At 48.2% G+C, this 18328-nt stretch overlaps 1 protein-coding gene across 13 annotated transcripts in view; it reads left to right on the top strand.

Moving 5' to 3' along the window:
* Positions 1 to 18328, top strand: part of SCMH1 (Scm polycomb group protein homolog 1) — a 145173-nt gene that overhangs the window by 122074 nt on the left and 4771 nt on the right. For 9 of the 13 annotated variants that reach the window (XM_019737146.2, XM_074334515.1, XM_019737138.2 and 6 more), the window contains 4 exons: positions 2028 to 2228; positions 4015 to 4206; positions 13260 to 13454; positions 16382 to 16447. In XM_019737146.2, coding sequence (XP_019592705.1) covers positions 2028 to 2228; positions 4015 to 4206; positions 13260 to 13454; positions 16382 to 16447 — 654 coding nt within the window. The remainder of the gene's footprint in view (positions 1 to 2027; positions 2229 to 4014; positions 4207 to 13259; positions 13455 to 16381; positions 16448 to 18328) is intronic. The other 4 variants (XM_074334517.1, XM_019737140.2, XM_019737147.2 and 1 more) reach the window with 1 other exon arrangement.

Genomic DNA, 18328 nt, shown 5'->3' with positions numbered 1-18328 from the left:
AGATATACCCATTCAAAGGGGAGAAAAACTGGAGACACCTAGCAGTCACTGATCTATAGTAATTCTGAAATCCAGCTGGGCATATGTTGCCAATTTAATTAGATACAATACTACTTTCTGGGAATTGTTTTGTCATTATTCGGGGTCTTGTCCTCTGAATCATTGTTCCTTTTCCATAAGAAACCTGAGATTGCCTTCTCAGTCTTCTTCCTACCTGTACAAGGTTGGAGATCTAAAGAATTCTTTTCATTTTGTATCATCTCTTAATGGAATCACATACTATGTACTCTTTTCAATCTGGTTTCTTTCTCTCAAAATAATGTTTTGAGAAGCATCCTATCAATAGTTCTTTTTTTTTTAACTGCCAAGTGGTGTTCCAATAAATTAATATACCACGATTTGTACAGCTCTTCTTGTTGATGGACATTTGGGTTGGTTCTCATTGGGGGCTATTATGACTTAAGTTGCTGGGAACTTACAATGTTTTCATTTATTTTCATTACTCTATCCCTTTGAGTTCTTGCATATTTGTTTTGTATTCAGGAAAAGAGTCACATTTTGACATGGAAATACTATTTCTTACCAGACTTAACCAATTCTTCTACTATTAGATCTACCTTAGTGCCCACCTCTACAGGCACCTGCCCATTCCTGGGCCTTTTGTGAATAAGATGAAACAGCTTGGTTCTCGTCATTCCCCATCCTTGGTTAAGGATTCAGCTTTCTTAGGTCTGCTAAGTCAGTTGCTACCTTGCCAGTCTGCTTTCCAGCTTCCAAAATTTTATGTTTTCTCCTCTTTTGCGATTATCTGGCTCATTTTAGTGGGTTTTAGGAGAAAACAGAGTTAAATATTTATTTCAATTCATCTTGTTTACCTTTTCTTTTTTTCCTTTCTTTTTCACCTGTCACCTTCCACATCCTCTCCCGTTTTCATTGTCCATTTTCTTCGCTCCACCTGCTTCCCCTCAGCATTAGAACGATAAAGGTAGGCGATTCCTCAGAGACCATCCGGCTCAGCCCCCTCACTTTACTGATGGTAAACCTGAGGCCAAAAGAGGACAGCCATCCAGACACAGCCCACACAGCGACTGCTCTTACCGTTTTTCACCTATAATAACAAGAGACTTTTGCCCTACCGCTTCAGTTCGTGAGCCACGACAGTATAAGAAAGGAGACGATCCCTATGTAAGTGGAAGCCGAGCAGGCAGATCAGCAGGGACAATGTCATAGCTGAAAAGGCTGCTGAGGGGTCTCTCCAGAGACAAGGAAGCAGCTCTGTGTAGGACAGCCTCCTTCTCCTGTGCCCACCTTGCCCCTGACCCACACAGTGCCAGGTGGAGGTTGCAGTTAGGAGAGTGCCCAGCTCTCTTAATGGCAGAAACTACTGAAACAAATTTCTAGATGGGACCCTCAAACCTTTTTCATGTTTTTATTTATTCTATTTTCTTTTTCTATTTTCACTACTTTCTTTTGGCCTGAGTGTTGATGTAGATAACAAAGGTATCCCAAGGCCCAAAACAGAAAGCAAGGCAGGTGACCAGTGGTGTGGTGTAACCATGCTAAGTCCAAGGCCAAATACACAAACATACACACAAATATACAAACACACACATACACAGCACACACTTGCATGGCCCCACAACTCCTGACACATATAAGGTAAGATACACAAAGAATATGTGAGGCAACAAAGCACCAAAAATGAAAGTACATATATCTGGAAAATTGTTTAGATTTTCTTTTCAGTGCACAGAAGACAAAGTGTAAGTTCTGTGTCTTGGCTTTTGGTCTGGACTGTTCTTCCAGCAGGCTATCTTCCCAGAGCCTTTGGTCATGCAATTTAGGCTGACAGCAGCTGGGCACAACCACCCTCTACCTCCTCCCACAGTGTGTCACCAGCTAGCAGCTGGGAGTCCTGCTCGGGACCAGAGTCCAGGGTACAAAAGACGGAAGAAAGCACTGTTCTCCAACTTCTCTAGCCTGAGTATTCTAGAAGCTTCTTTAACTTAATTCTTTGTCTCCTGCAGTTTGTATTTATTTGAACAAGAACGGCAGCACAGGCCCCCACTTAGATAAGAAGAAGGTCCAGCAGCTTCCTGACCATTTTGGGCCAGCCCGTGCGTCCGTGGTGTTGCAGCAGGCTGTCCAGGCTTGCATCGACTGTGCTTATCACCAGAAAACTGTCTTCAGCTTCCTCAAACAGGGCCACGGTGGTGAGGTCATCTCAGGTAAGCTCCCTTGGGCTGGTGTGGCCTCCTAGCGAGAAGGCCAGGCCTTCTCAACTGGCTGATTTCTGACCAGGCATCCCAGTTCCCACTTCGCATCTGTAGGCTTTGGGGAAGTGTGAAGGTATTCCCTTCCTCAGAGAGTCCTCATTTTCAACTCCCAGAGCCCCTCTGAGCCTTATGCTTACTTCTGCCAAGTAGAATACCGCGCGGACTGTTTAACTGAGCCTCTAACCAGACTCCTCTCCTCTCTGCCTGCTTTGCCTCTTCATACAGAAAATATATGTGTGTGTTGCTTTAAAGGCATTCCAGAAGATACAATGGAGAGCAGGCTGTATTGTGGCAACAGGAGTATCTCCAGACTGCCACATCCTCCCACCTGGCAGCAGGGAACCTAGAACTCTTCTCTCATTCTTTTGACTCCATAGCTTGCCAGACCTGAGGCAGGCCCAATAGAAGGAATTCTAACCCCAAGGCAGAGTGGGAAGAGTCATTCCCTCTTTCTTTCCTGCTCTGTGAGTCTGAGTCAACTGCATAGTGTTTTTTGTTGGTGATGTTGTTTTCACTGAGAATATTCACTTTTTCTATCATGCACATTTCTGTTTCAGTTTTCCTAAGTCCAAAACCGTATTCTTTACCCAGCAAACCTATGAAGACTTGACCTAAACCTTTCGATCTTAACTGTACGCTACGCCATAATTTCCTGCCCCTTCCTTCTAAAAAGTTGCAAAATCCAGCCTCAGGAAGCAGCTGACATGGAAACTCCCGTAAATAAGCCAACTGTGTTCTTGTAGCTAACATTTACTGAGCCCTTACTGTATGTCAGAGCTTGTGCCAGCCAGTGGCAGGGAAAGAGGGAGGAAGAATGATAACACGCTCAGGCTCTGCCCTGGTGGAAAAGAAGAAAATCTCACAGCGAACTGAGAGAAGTGTTACAGTAGAGAAATATGTGCAGGGTGGTGTGCGAGCCCAGGCAAGGGAATAATTGACTGTGTGGCGGACGGAGCAGGCAGGGACGGAATTGTTATGGAAGGCTGAGAACTGCACGGGAAATCAAGCCTTCCTTTCTTTCTGAGGCCGAGGCCACCCCAGACTCTCCTTTGCTTCTGTCAGCGGTCTGCAGCAGCCAGGCTTTTGTTACTGCCTCTCCAGCTGCCATCACCTCCTCTAGGGTTCTTCCTCTGCCCCAAAATTTGTTCCTGAGAATGACCCATCCCCCCACTTCATTGCTGCTCCCGGAGACAAATGCAGAGGCCTTTGCTTTTTAAGGATTCTACAGGTACTTTCTAAATAGAAGTAGATAGGGAGTAAAATAAAACCAAGCATGGCATAGTTCCAAGTGTAGCCAAAAGCCTAGTGCCCTTATACAGATCGGATCGTGCACCTAACCCCTAGCTGGCAATGGCTGTGTTCTCCTCTTCTGCCCAGCTCCTCTGTTCTGGGGCAGTTCTTATGGAAATAGCACCCTAAATGAACAGATTTCCTGGACAAGGCCCAGCCAACTGATGGAGCAGATAGAATTATGTTCACAGTTGTTTTCACAGGTTGAGTAAAATCATTCCAGAGCCCCGGGTGCAACAGACTTGGTCTGGCCACTCCCATTATTGCAAGCCCTTTGGAGTTGGAGGCAAAAATCAAACCCTCAAGGGAGGGAGGGAGGAAACGTGGGCACTGATTGCCTTTGTGTAAGCAGGTAAGCCCGAGGCAAGCTGTGGGCTGGACTCCTCCTGCCCAGCCCGCACTGCACTGCCCGACTGACATGCTCAGCCCTGTTGACTTCACTCCACAGCCGTGTTTGACCGGGAGCAGCACACGCTCAACCTCCCAGCAGTCAACAGCATCACCTACGTCCTCCGCTTCCTGGAGAAACTCTGCCACAACCTTCGCAGTGACAATCTGTTTGGCAACCAGCCCTTTACACAGACTCATTTGTCACTCACCACCACAGAGTACAGCCACAGCCACGACAGGTACCTACCAGGTAGGAGCTGGGATGGGGCCTGGGCTCAGAAAGGGGGCAGGACTTGTAGCAGGCAGCCCTCACACCTGCCAGCCTGGCACCTACTATCCAGAGACCTGGTTTCCTGTCCCTTCCTTTGCCACATCTGGGACTTTTTGTTCTCCTCTCATCATTACTCTCTTCAGGATTTTGTCCCCGGTCTCTAGGATTAACCTTCTTTCCTCTGGATTGTTTTCCCCAGAAAAAGTGGTTCGCGCCCCCTCTGAGCTCCAAACTGCACGTGGAGCCACTGGGAAGTCCCAGTGCATCTCCCAGCGGGAGTCTGGCAGCAGAGGCCCAGCTTAGGTCTTCAGCAGGAGGGCTTAGTCTCAGGCTACAGATTGAGAAATGTGCTCCCTGGTGATTGGCCATCCGCTCTTTCCTTTGGCATGTGGCCCTAACTCCTCTAGCACTGCCAGTCTAGCAAGTCAATTCAAGTTCCTGCTGTTTCTAACTAGGCTGGAAAATAACTTTCTTAGTTAACATACCAGACCCACAACGGGAAAGCGGATGCCACGTGGCCGGATCAGTGACTAAGCACTTCCGAGAGAGGTTAAAGAGTGAATGGAACGGCATCTCTAATCTGGAGCCCAGGACAGAGACGACAGGGAGGGAAGGAAAGCTCGGCCCTAAACGTAGCGAGGTAGGTCGTTGTTGAGAGAGGGAGGAAAGGCCCTCTAAAGGAGGCCTGTGGCCCTTGTCCTGGCCCGAGGATTGGAGACGTGGCGCTGTCAGTGTCAGGGCTGTGCTGTCTGTCGATGGGGGAGCGTAAGTCTGAAAGGTGACCCCGTCTGACCTTCTACACAAGTCTTGTTCCCACACAGCCTCCCCTGCAGTTCTTTTATCGTTGTTTTAACAGAGTTTCTTCTGATAGAAGTGCCACTTCTGAAGAATATGCTCAGGGAAGTGACTGCTCACCCAGCCACAGCCACCCCGACCCCTCTATATTTTTGCACCCAAATGATCATTGCTTACGTGACTTACAAAAAGGTAACCTGAATTTTAAATACCGCTTGTGGGGGCCGGACCAGTTGTTCCCTGCAGACATATTTGTGACCCCGTCACTGATCCTTGTTCTCACCTGACATGTTCTAGAGTGCTTTCTTTCAGTATCAGACTCTTTGAGACCAGAAAAAGGTAGTCTTACTTATTATTAGAATGTTCCATTGAGAGTCTGGACTGGGCATAGTGGAGTGGGTGCAGACCAAGGCAGGCTGTTAAATATCCCTAGCTAATGGCATTCAGGGGTCCTGAGCTGCCTCCAGTAATGACAGTTAGGTCTACCTGGATTCTGGAAGAATGGATGCATGTGAGGGGGTTGCATGTCCATGAGTGTAGCTGCTAGTCTAGGGACAGAGTTCTCAAAGAAATAGCAACTCAGAATTCCGCAATGGAAGAGCAGCTTTGAGAACTAAGAACAACGTACTGGTAGCAGCACGCAGAGACTGGTAGGGGTGTGCATCACAGGCATGACCTTTCCTGGGAATTCTGTTCCGGTTTGCATCTCTCATTCAACCACCAGATAAGAGGAAGCAAGCTTTAGCCACTCTTCTTGCCTCACCAAGAAAGAGACCAATACCAGGGTGATCACCTTCCTCCCCGGCAGCCCCCCTTCCCTTCCCTCATTTTCAACAGATTCCATCGACTCTGTGCACCCTCGTTTGCTCTCCGACCTGTGTCTCACGGTGGGTGCTCAGAGCTTGGCTGCTCTCACCCTCGTTGCTGTTTCCTTCCCAGAAAGGATCGTTTTAACTCTGCCCGGACAAGTCAGAGCACTGCCTGCATTTCTGAGTCCTGTGTTCCTTTACTTATCTTTTCTGCCTGCCCGCCTCCTCGCCTCACTGACCCTTTGCTCCGCCTCTAATCGTTTATCATTTCCTGCTCTTTTCTGATCAATGACCCAGACCTCTGCCAAAGAGTTTGATCTGGACAAGGGCTGTCTTTTGCTTTGCCCTTTGGCTCTGGTGTTTGTCACTCCCTCCCTTCTGTTTGGTTACACATTTCTGCTAGTTCAACATCTGTTATCTCAGTGTCAGTGCTTAATGGAGCCCTTTTCCCTACAGACTTTCCAGAAAAAAATGACATCTAAGCTTGGACCTGAAGGAGTAAGATAATCAGGTGAAAATGCCCGAGACCCAAAGAGATGGAGGAGGGGAAGGATGAAGAATGTTCCTACCATGTTTCCCCAAAATTAAGATCGGGTCTTATATTAATTTTTGCTCCAAAAGACGCCTTAGGGCTCATGTTCAGGGGATGCCATCCTGAAAAATCATGCCAGGACTTATTTTCCGGTTAGGTCTTATTTTTGGGGAAACATGGTATTGACTAGCATGTGAGAACATGAGGGGCAAGAGGACTTGCCCCTCTTGGCCTGTTTCAGAGAAACTGAATGTCCAGTACAGCTGGAATATAAAGTAGAAGAGAGAAATGTGAGAGATGAGCCTGGAGTGGGAGGCAGAGGCCCAGTCAAGGTCTAATTGACCATGTTATAGACTTTATATATCATTGAGTGGTGAGGACCCATTGAAGTGTTTAAAGCCAGGCAAGTAATACAGTCAGATTTGAGTTTTAGAAAACTCACTTGGGACCTATGTGGAAGAATGGATTGAAATGGAGCAAGACAGTAGGCAAGGAAACTAGTTGGAGATTTTTGCAGAACTCTGGGAGTCCTCCTAGGTTTGGAGATTTTCCCTTTACTTTGGTATCCAAATCTAAATAAAAGAAAATAAACCCCCATACCACATAATCTAGAATAAGGTCACATTTTGGGTAATTGCCCGTACTTCTAGCTGTGAGTTCCTGCTTCTGACTCAGTTCTTCATCCCTTCTTTCTCTTTCAACTTCCATAGCTGATGGTCTCTCTCTCTCTCTCTCTCTCTCTCCAGTCCTTTGCCCCAGACACTTGATCCAGTTCCCCATCCTTCATTTCTCTCAGGGAAAACCTAACAAGGCTGTTAAGTGTAATAGGCTTGTACTTAAGTTTGGGGGGGAAGAAGAATTACCACAAAGAACAGGAAGCAACTTAACATTTTGTTTTATCTTAATGTTTCTCAGCAGTTACAGTAAATATCTTTACTGTCCTCTTTCACCTTAGGCCTCGGCCTGCTGCCATTTTCTGGGGCCCACTCTAGGTTTTGGGAATTCTCTTTCTCCTGTGATTTCTCTGTTCCCTCCGTCCCATACCTACTCTCTTTTTTTTTTAAGTTATCAGCAGGCAGCTGAAAATTAATGTACGGTGCAAAATAATTTTTTTTCCCTTTTGTCTCAGAATTGCCCTTCTGCACAATACCCAGGCCTTATCTTTCATAACTAAAAGTACCGTTAGTGTAATTATCTAAATGACAAAACCATCTAGCCCAAAGGGTCTTTATATCTTCAGTGTCTTTGCTTTATATGCTCAGTCTTTGCTCTACCTTCCTGAACATAAGAAATGGAGTTATAACCACCTCTCCAGGGCTCTGGCCTGTGAACTTCAGCTGCCATGGCCTATCTGAATTCTCAGCTCCATCTCCTGGGCTTTGTCCGATCTTCCCTTCCCTGTACTGCGTGGCCTGGAAACTCTCCAGACAGCAAGCTGGGAGCAAGCCTAGGGCTCACCGTGTTTGTGTCCTGTCTTTTAGGTACAGTACACTGTTCTGTACTGCGTGATGCCTAATGACTGACAACTCATTTGTCTTTTCTTTTAGTTGTTCAAGCAGGATGGTGTACATGTTCCACCTTAGCTGGCAGTGGAAATCTAAAATGTATCTTGAATCCACGTACATCTTCTCATGCCTATGGCCTTCACCATCTTCCTCCTTCTCCTGGCCTGAGAGATTCTTTCTGGCTTACCTGGTCTCCTTCCTACGTCTCTTGGTCCATTTTCTACCTAATGGCCCAAATAGTCTTTTTAGAGCTTAAATTAGATTGTGGTACTCCCCCACTAAAACTCTTCAGTGGCATTCTAATGCACATACAGTCAACCCCAGGTCTTACTTTGGTTTGCAGTGTCCTGCGTGATCTGGTCCCTGCCTACCTCTCCACACTTATCTCTTTGTTCTGTCCATTTCAGCTACACTGTTTTTCCCCATTTCCCTGAATATTCTAATCTAGTTTCTACCTCCAGGTCTTTCTGTGTGACCAGGCAGCAGCCCCTAGCCATTGCATAAGGGGACCTCCAGCAGATCGCTGCCGATGGTCAGGTTCCACCCAAACCCAGCTAGTTCCTTGGCCTTCCCATAGACTTCTTTGCATGTGCTGGGGGCAGGGTGGGGTCCTGGGTCCTGGACTGTATTCCTAACCTTTGACATTTTTCTTAGCAATTGAATGTTTAGACAATGCTTAGGATTCATTTAAGGCGTCCATTGAACCCTAAAACCAAGCACACTGTTTGGCACAGTTCACTTAGACTTTTCCTCAGGCCACAGCTTAAACATCCAGTTGTCGGGGACCTCTCAGGGTTTCCTCATCTAAAAAAGGTTCCCTTGGTGTTTTCTTTCATTTCCTTAGTAATATTTACAATCATTTCTAAGTTTTTATCATCCTCCCCACTAGATGAAATATTCAGTGAGGGGAGGGACAATATCTATCTTTTACACTATTCTCATGATCACATACTAAGCATTTCATAATATTTATTGAATGCAAGGGGAGTAGAGTGTACGGGACATGTGGTTCAGAGGTCATTTTTCTATATGAGACAGGCTTACGCATGGGCAAGACCTGTACTCATCTGTGGGGACAGAGCCAGGAGTGCAGTTTCCAGGCTCTCGGCCTCACGTGGAAAGGTGCTCACTCAGGTAGTAAATGGCCATCAACTGTCATTGGATGGCCATCAGCTGTGGCTAGTTGGCCATCAGCTGTAACCAGTGAGCCATTGGCCACTAATGTAACTGCTGTGGCTACGCTAGCAGCAAAATGGGTGCTAGCAAGAAGATAGTGGCTGAGCTAGCAAGCGCGGATTGCAGTTAGCAAGTGGGGTAGATTGACAGAAAGAAGTGGACAGCAGGTTGCAGATAGTGTGGCTCCTGCTTCCTGTGTCACCAACCCAGCCGCCAATGAGACTATAGTGGTATGACTCCCCTATCTATGGCTCCCTGGGTGTTCCTTTTTGGCCTCCCCATGTCCTGCATTCTTATGTGGGGAGCGGGAGCTGAGACCCCACATAACACCCTGCATGTCATCATCTCTGGATCCTGTGTTGTTGTAAGTTTTCTTAGATCCAGAGCTCCAGTTTCTTGGTCATTCAGTTCACCCCCATGAAGGGGAAAGCACGGTTGTGAGCACCGAGTCCTTGAATCTCAGAAGTAGAAAGTGCTCTAAACTTGAATAAAATATTGAAACCTAAAAAAAAAAAGAAAGTGCTCTAGCGGCGACCTCCTGTCTAGCCCAGCAGATGGGATGGGTGCTCATCCAGCTTCTGCTCTAGTCCTCCTAAGGACAGGTGCTCACGACCTAGCACCTTTGGCAGTTGTATTGTTTTGGCCACTGCTGATTACTAAAATGCCTCTGTTTGACCTGAAACCTGCCTTCTTATAACTCCTGCCCCCGATCTACTCTGCCTTCCAAAAGAACAAGTCTGCCTCCAGTCCTCTTCCCTTCCTATGCCTGCCTTTGGGGTTTTGTTCCCCCTGACTTTTCTCCAGACTATACATTCCCAGGATTTTTCTTTGCCTCTCAACATCATTCTGGTCACCGTCCACTAGGAACTCTAGTTTGTAAGGTCAATCTTGCAATGTGATACTCAGAGAAGCTCTGCCTCTCACTAAAAATAAATGCGTAAGGGCACGGCCTTCCTCGGCCTGCTGACCTCCGCACACCCCCGACCTGGCATAATGGCTCCCGTATAAACGATGCTCAACCGATTTTTGTTGAAGGAATGAATGAGCACCACCCCCCCCCCCCCCGCATGCCGATTGTTCTCATGTCTCCAGCACATCAACAGCAAAGTCAATTTGCGTTGACCTTATGAGGTTAAGGGTTTTCATCTCCATTTTATAGATGGGCAAACTGAATACCAGAAAAAAAGGCAGTGATTTTTGACTAATGATTGTGCTAGAAATAAAACTCAAGTCATCCAACCCCACCTTCGGGTCCCTGGGCCAGTAATTTCCGAATTTGTTTCGTTTTAGCAATAGCACTTCTTTTTTGCAAAGATAAGATTATGTGAAGCTCTGGTATATAAATGTTAAAAGCAGAGCTGTTTTGATAGAAACTGGGGTGAGATCCAGAGCCCTGTTCACTTGGCCTCCCTCTCAGGCCCTCGGGGCTCTGCAGCGCACAGCCTGAAAGCATTATCCTACTGAAGGCAGCCAAGGCATCACGGATCAGCCGGAAGCAGAGCCTCGGGTATGATGCTTCATTTCCGCCTGCATCTCATTAGGGTAAGATGAATGACCTTGCCTAGTCCAGGTGCCACCAGTCCAGATTTCAGACCCCTCGACTCAGAATCCAGATCTCTTACCACTGTTCGCCCCACTGGGAGGAAGAGACGCTGACTGATTTTCATCAGTATCTGGTGAGCCCTGGGCGTTGTTACCATAATTATTCTTCACAATAATAAGTATTGTTCTTAGTTCTCAATGCTGCTCTTCCATTGCGGAATTCTGAGTTGCTATTTCTTTGAGAACTCTGTCCTTAGACTAGCAGCTACACTCATGGACATGCAACCCCCTCACATGCATCCATTCTTCCAGAATCCAGGTAGACCTAACTGTCATTACTGGAGGCAGCTCAGGACCCCTGAATGCCATTAGCTAGGGATATTTAACAGCTTGCCTTGGTCTGCACCCACTCCACTATGCCCAGTCCAGACTCCCACTGGAACATTCTAATAATAAGTAAGACTACCTTTTTCTGGTCTCAAAGAGTCTGATACTGAAAGAAAGCACTCTAGAACAGGTCAGGTGAGAAAAAGGGTCAGTGACGGACGGGGTCCTGGAGCCCAGGACAGAGACGACAGGGAGGGAAGGAAAGCTCGGCCCTAAACGTAGCGAGGTAGGTCGTTGTTGAGAGAGGGAGGAAAGGCCCTCTAAAGGAGGCCTGTGGCCCTTGTCCTGGCCCGAGGATTGGAGACTTGGTGCTGTCAGTGTCAGGGCTGTGCTGTCTGTCGATGGGGGAGCGTAAGTCTGAAAGGTGACCCCGTCTGACCTTCTACACAAGTCTTGTTCCCACACAGCCTCCCCTGCAGTTCTTTTATCGTTGTTTTAACAGAATTACTTCTGATAGAAGTGCCACTTCTGAAGAATATGCTCAGGGAAGTGACTGCTCACCCAGCCCCAGCCACCCCGACCCCTCTATATTTTTGCACCCAAATGATCATTGCTTACGTGACTTACAAAAAGGCAACCTGAATTTTAAATACCGCTTGTGGGGGCCGGACCAGTTGTTCCCTGCAGACATATGATCTGTTAGTTCATGTGAAGCAGGTGGTACTATCCGCACTGAGTCCAATGAGGACTGAAAAGGTGCGGTCACCCTCCCAATCAGTGCAGAAACTCGACTTCATCTTTCTCTTGAGCCAGCGCAGAGAACAGAGGTTGCCACGCTCACTCTGAATGAAGACTGAAATAACAACTCCTCACCGTTGTAAAGTCCATCCCATTCCATGTCCTCATTTAATGCTCTCAACATGACAGAGGGCGATTCTCCCCCATTTTACAAATGAGGAATCTGGTGCTCAGAGAAGACAAACAACTTGCCTGGGATCACACACCTAGTAAAAGACAAGAGCCGAGGTGTAGAACCCAGGCCTCCTGTTTCCTGGATTGGGTTCCTGTTCCTGTCTCCAAGTGGGACACTGCTATAGTCATCTCTCCTGGAAAATAGGAATCTGGAACCGCATCTGCAGAAAGGAAGAGCACGCGGTTGAGGTACCCTGGGGCCTCAGAGACTTCTCTCTTCAGCATCCTCTCTAAGAAAGGGCTTCATCAGTGCAGTTCCCTGTGATAAAGGTGAAATCTGCCTCATGCTAGATTTGACTTTCAGCCCATGGTTACCAAGCAATTTTAAGTGAGTAGTAAAAAGTAATCCTAAAATCCTAAACCATCTTGCCAGAGCGCCTTACTGTGTATGAGACAATGTATTTGTATATGGTGTTCATTAGAGGCTGTAAATGAACGCCAAGCTAAACGCCTGAACTCCAAGTAAAACCACAAAGGACAGTGGTATGGTTTAGCACCCAAGACACCCCATAAGCAGAGAACTGTGGGCAGGGCTGAGGAGCTGTTGGGGTCTGTGCGGACCCCAGTCATGAGACGGAGTCTGCTTCAGGTTCTGCAGCACAGTGATTAGGGGCTGCTGCCTCGTGCTGGGGGTGGCCTGGGTGTGGAAATGTCAGGAGGAGATTCACTTTACAAAGGCTTCCATAGCTACTCTTTTGATATTCGCATGCCCCTGGGAAGAAAGGAGCTTCCTGTGTTATAGATGAGGAGACTGGGGTTCTGAGGGAAGCATCTCGCCTGCTGAGGGGCAGAGCAAATTCCCACCCAGATTCTGGTCTCTGTGCTCACCCCCTCACCACTGTACAATGCAGCTTCCTTGGAATGTTTCTGTAGAACAAGGCAAATAGAAAAGGAGGGAGGGAACTTAGGAGCAGATCCTTTACAGATAGTAGGCGTTTAGCCAGGCATCAGGGAGCATCTCTGAGATGGCCTGCTTCTAAAGCGCCCTCCTCTAAGCAGATGTGACTCTTGTCCAGTGCCCTTATTCTCTGCTCTAGCATCTTGCATGTAAGGCCGCCTCTTCCTAGAGCAGCTCTTTTCTAAGGTTCTCCTTATCCAGAAAAGGCGTAAGACATCCAGACCTAAAGAAACCTCAAAGACCATCTAGTCTAAGAGGAAGGATCTCTGAGGAGACCCAAGTCCAGAGAGTGGCTTTGGGCCTGAGACCACCTGGCGAGAGCGGGAGCCATGACTGGCACTCAGGCCTCTTGAGACCCAGCCCAGGGCTCTCAGTTTTGCTGCCTCTTGCTCCACCCAACAGGTCCCTGGGAGCCAGCACCCTGGCAGTCCTCCCAAGCTAGTCCTCACTCTAACTCTGGTTTTACTCTTTTCTAGGTGAAACCTTTGTCCTGGGGAATAGTCTAGCCCGGTCCTTGGAGCCACACTCAGACTCAATGGACTCCACCTTGAATCCCACCAACCTTGTCAGCACCTCCCAAAATCTTCGAGCCCCTGGGTACCGGCCTTTGCTTCCATCCTGTGGCCTCCCACTGAGCACGGCCTCAGCTGTGCGCAGGCTGTGCTCCAGGGGTAAGTTTACCCGAGTTCTGGCCCTCCTGCCCTCCCTCACTCTCTCCTTCCTGAGTTCTGGGAGGCCAGAAAGGACATCACTCTGTTGTCCCCTGCCTGGTGGTTGGATGGGGTCTGGGCTTACCATTGTGCCTTGCTAGGTATCTGGGAGGCAACTGAAACTCTGGGATTGGCTTGAGAATAACGGTAACTAAGAGCTGAAGACCTGGAGCCAGAGAGACAGGGAAGGATTCATGCATTCCTACATTAGCCATTTATTTGAACACCATCTGTGTTTGGCACGGGGGTGCAAGAATCAATCACTTCTCACCCTCGAGGAGCTCACAGTCTTGTGGGAGAGACGCTTAATCAGATCAGTGTAAAACAGCTTCTTTACTGCAGTTACAGAGGTGTGCTTTGGTGGTATGAAAACTGCAAGGGACACCTAAGGCAAGCTTGGTCCCAGCGGAAGCTTCCTTGAGGAAATGCTGCCCTATCTGAGATTTGAAAGGGTGACTGTATGAAATGGCCATATCAGGAGTAGTAGGGCAGGGAGACCTTCCCAGGAAGAGAGTACAGCATGAACAAGGGCAAAGGGTCAAGAACGAGCACAGATTGTACCAGGAACTATATGTCGTTTGGTGTTGCGGAAACAAAAGGTATTACTTAGGGACTTCAGAGAGTAAAGCTTGGAAAGGTCAGGGGTTATATCACAGAGGGCCATACATGGCATGTTAAAGAATTTGGAGTTGATCTTATAGGTGACACAAAGATTTCAAGGCTTTTAAATTGGAGACAAGACCTAAAAAGGTTTGTGTTTTCAATAGATCATGGACTCCTGTGTGGCTGGATTTGAGGAAGGACGAGACTAGAGAGAACAGTTACAAGGTTACTAGCATGGGCCAGACCAGAAGTGAGAAAGGCCTGGATCAGGGCAGTGGTGAAGGTTTGCAGAAGAGAGAAGAGATTTGAAAACTCTTCATGAGGTAAATTCAGTCAGATTTAAGGATTGTAAGGAAGAAGGGAATAGGACTGTCTCCCAGGTTTCTAGATGGGGCGGCTGGATAGGTGGTGGTGCCTCGAAGAAAAAGAAGGGTCGGAGCATGTGGGTCACCTAGGTGATACCCGGCAGGCAGTGGCCCAACAGGCCTCATTCCTGGGGCAGAGGACTGAGCAGAAGAGAAATATTTGGGAGCCATCAGCATCCAGATGGTAGTACAAGCTGTAGAGTGAATGACACCCGCTCCCCAGGAGTATGTATAGAATGAAAAGAACAGTTGAGCAAAGATGGAGTCCTGGGGACCAACCAAGTCCAGCATATGGGAACAGGAAGAGGATCCCACCACGGAGACAAAGGAGTAGTCAAATAGAAAAACAGGAGAATCTGTTACTGTGGTGGCCAGGGGTACAGAGAGTGTTTTAAGGCGAACACGGCACTACCAAGGTTCAGTAAAATAAGGACTGAGAAATACCTACTGGATATGGTGGTGATTAGTGGGTAATTGGTGATCTTCGCAAAAGCAGCTTCAGTGGTGGTGGAAGGTGGCAAGGGCAGATTATAGTGGGTGGGGACATCAGGGGAGTTTGATGAGAAGAAGACAGGCTTCAAAAGAAGGTCTTCTAGAGTGGGAGCACCGTGGGCATGTCTATCAGCAGACAACTGGAGCCTTCCAAGAAGAAATAAGGAAAGAGGAGAAAGCAAGGTCTTGAGGGTGGTCAGAAGGATTAGGGATCGAGGGCACAGGCAGATGATCAGACTTAAGCCAGAGGGAGGCACACCTTGTTCTCTGAGACTGGAGGGGAGATTGATGTGGCCGTGAGCGAATGGAGCGAGGGCTGAGCAGGGAAGGGCTGTGCCGGGAAGGGCTCAGGAGTGCTGAAAGACGGCTCAAGAAGATCAAGAAGAAGACGGGAGGAACCGATCAAGGAAAAGGGGATGATTTGCAGGAAACACCAAAGGCCCAGCTGTGCTTGGAGACTAGTTTGCCACTTTGCAGTAGGTGTGGTTTTCTTCTGTGCTTCTTAGAAACCTAGACGGGGGGGTGAGAAAAGACAGTTTGAGAATTAAGGTTTTAAGTTGAGCTAGAAGTTCAAGAGGGGCAGGGAGGGGAGGGGTGTGTAAAGGAATCGATGCAGCTGGAGGGAGAGTGGTTCAGCTCATGAGCACTGGAGCTGGGCAGCGCAAGGCTGAGACAGAGCTCAGGGACGCGGGAGACTAAGTTTGATCTGCAGAAGATCTTTGTGATGTAATGGTTACAGTGGCCAGAAGTCCCAAAAGAGCTGGAAAGGTGGGAGGTTGGGGTTAGAACGTGGGATGCTTAAAATTCTGGAGTGGATTTGTTCCAAGTGATGGCAAGAACCAGAGCGTGGCCTTGGCAGTAGGTGTTTGCAGTTGAGCAGAGGTGACAGTCACTGGAAGAGGAAAGGGAGTGGAATGGATTGCCTCTGAGGACCATGGCCGGAATTGTGGTGGAACCGAAGATAGTAAGCTCAGTACCAAAACGTCTTCATTTAACAAGGGACGGAAACCCAGGGATCTGTAGACAACAGTGGTCAGGCACATGTTTGGCCTCTGAAGAAGATGCGCTTTCACAGAAGGATGGCCTAAAAGCAGCAATGGGGAGACAGGAGAATGCCCCCTCCACACCCCACTGTGGCATCCCCTAGCCAGATGTAGGGGCTACGAAAGAATAAGGAGACTCCATTAGCAAGGCCTGCAGTGGAGAGAAGTGACCGCAGGAGAGAGAGATTTCAGGAGAGCTGAGACGGGGAGAAGCCTGGGACGCCCTTGCCCCCACCCTAACCCCAGCAAGGCAGCGGGATGGAGAAGAGATAGAGCTGAGAGGTGATTCCCTGCCTTGAGAGTGGGTAAGTCATCTCACCTCTCACATCTTCATGTTCCTCATATGCAAGACGGAGATTGTGATACCGACCTGGTCTTTTCACAGGAGTGTTAAAAGGATCAGATGGAAGCAGGGCTATGGGAGCGTTTTGGAAACTAACTCATTCCCCAGGTATGAGGGTGTTCCTGCTGTACGGTCTTCCCCAAGGCCCCGTTTCTGTGAGGGGTGCCTCCCCTGGTACTGTCGTCCCCCAGGCATCTCCCCTCTTCCTCTGGAATACATTGTGAGCCTGTCGGCCAGGTCCTGGTTGAGATCTCTTCTGACCCTGAAGAACCTCATAAGGCTATGAAAGGACTCTGTTTGGTTGGCCCTAGAATTGTTCCTCTCAGAGAGTTTAATAGATGTCGAGTCTATCCCTTCTCTTATTTTATTAACCCAGGATGATTGGGGCCAGTTTGTTAGTCTGGCCTCTGTGGATGCGCCTCACCTGCCTTTGTCATTCTCAGACAGAGACACTCTGCCCTCCTTGAAGAGTAACGACCAGCTGTACCAGTGGGTGGGGGGGAGAACCCGAGTCTGTCTGCAGAAGCGGGAGTAGGGAAAGCGAGCCAGGGCACTGGCTTGTCTCCTTCCGAGCTATGTGGTCTTGGGCCTCACTCCTCCGGGCCTCGGTTCCCTTATCTCTACACTGAAGATGGTGCTACTTCCTTCAAGGGTTGTGTTAAGGGTCAAATGAGCCGACGATGGTGGGTGTTCTTTCTAGTGTTCATATATCAAACCGCTCTTCACTACGTTCACCACTCCCACCTGGTACAGGCCACAGTCACCTCTCATCTGGACTGTTAGAGGAGCCTCATTTTCAGCCGGCCTCTCTCGCTTCTGTCCTTGCCCCCTAATGTCTCTTATCAGCACAGACTATCAGAGTGATCCTTTTAGTTGTAAGATGGTTCGTGTCACTCCTCGGCTCAGAACCGACCTCCATCACTCAGAAAAGCCAGTGGTCTTTCAGTGGCATACAAGGTCCTCTGTTATCTACGCCACCGCTCCGCCCACCCCATCACACACATACATACTGCGTTTCCCTGAAAATAAGACTGGGTCTTATACCATAGTTCCCCCAAAATAAGACCGGGTCTTATATTAATTTTTGCTCCAAAAGACGCCTTAGGGCGTATTTTCAGAGGATGTCTTATTTTTTCATGTACAACAATCTACATTTATTCAAATACAGTCATGTTGTCTTCTGGAACATCGTCATAACGTACTAAATGCGTCAGTCTGGCTGACAATCTTAACTGGGGCTTGTTTTCGGGGTAGGTCTTATTTTTGGGGAAACATGGTACCTCTCAGATGTTATTTTCTACCAGGTACTTCTCCTCATTCACTCTGCTCTGGCTCATTGGCCGTGCTAAACCTTAAACGTGCCCATCACTCTTCTGCCTCAGGGTCTTTGCTCAAATGTCATCTCAGGGGAGTGTATATTCTAAGAGGAATAGGCTGACACATAGTATATAATAGTATATACATGTAAAGATGTATGTGTGTGTATGATTCCTAGCTCCCCTGGGTAGGGGAATTAGCCAAGATGGTCTAAGAAGGACGCATTTGTGCGTATAGCCTCTCTCTGCTCTCCATAATCTCTGCACTTGGTTTCTCTCTTAGCATCACGGTGGACTTTTAGGACAGAGACGTGGCTGCCTCGCAGCGCCCTCTCCAGCTTCCTGTCTCCTACCACCTCTAAAAGGCCATTGGAATTCCTGTGGTTCTCATTACCTCTGCTTGCTCCAGCATACGTGCCCCCTGGTCTGCTCAGTGCCCAGCCACAAGCTTAAGCGATAATATGCTGGTCTGTCCCCAGGGAGGAGGGGCTGGGCCAAGCAAACTGTGCTTCAGCGTTTAGACCTGGGACCCAGAATACAGGAAAATAGGAGATTTTCAGCCTTTGCAGGACATAGTTGAAGAGTAGGCCTCTGCTACTGTCACAGGAGTGTTTCAGCTCCGCCACTTAGTGGTGTAACTGGGCATCTCGTGGGGGATGAGGACACAGACAGG

This window comes from Rhinolophus sinicus, linkage group LG06 (assembly GCF_036562045.2).
Source record: "Rhinolophus sinicus isolate RSC01 linkage group LG06, ASM3656204v1, whole genome shotgun sequence".
Classification (NCBI taxonomy): Eukaryota; Metazoa; Chordata; class Mammalia; order Chiroptera; family Rhinolophidae; genus Rhinolophus; species Rhinolophus sinicus.
The sequence above is the reverse complement of the archived record's forward strand: the minus strand, read 5'-3'. Positions and strand labels throughout refer to the sequence as shown.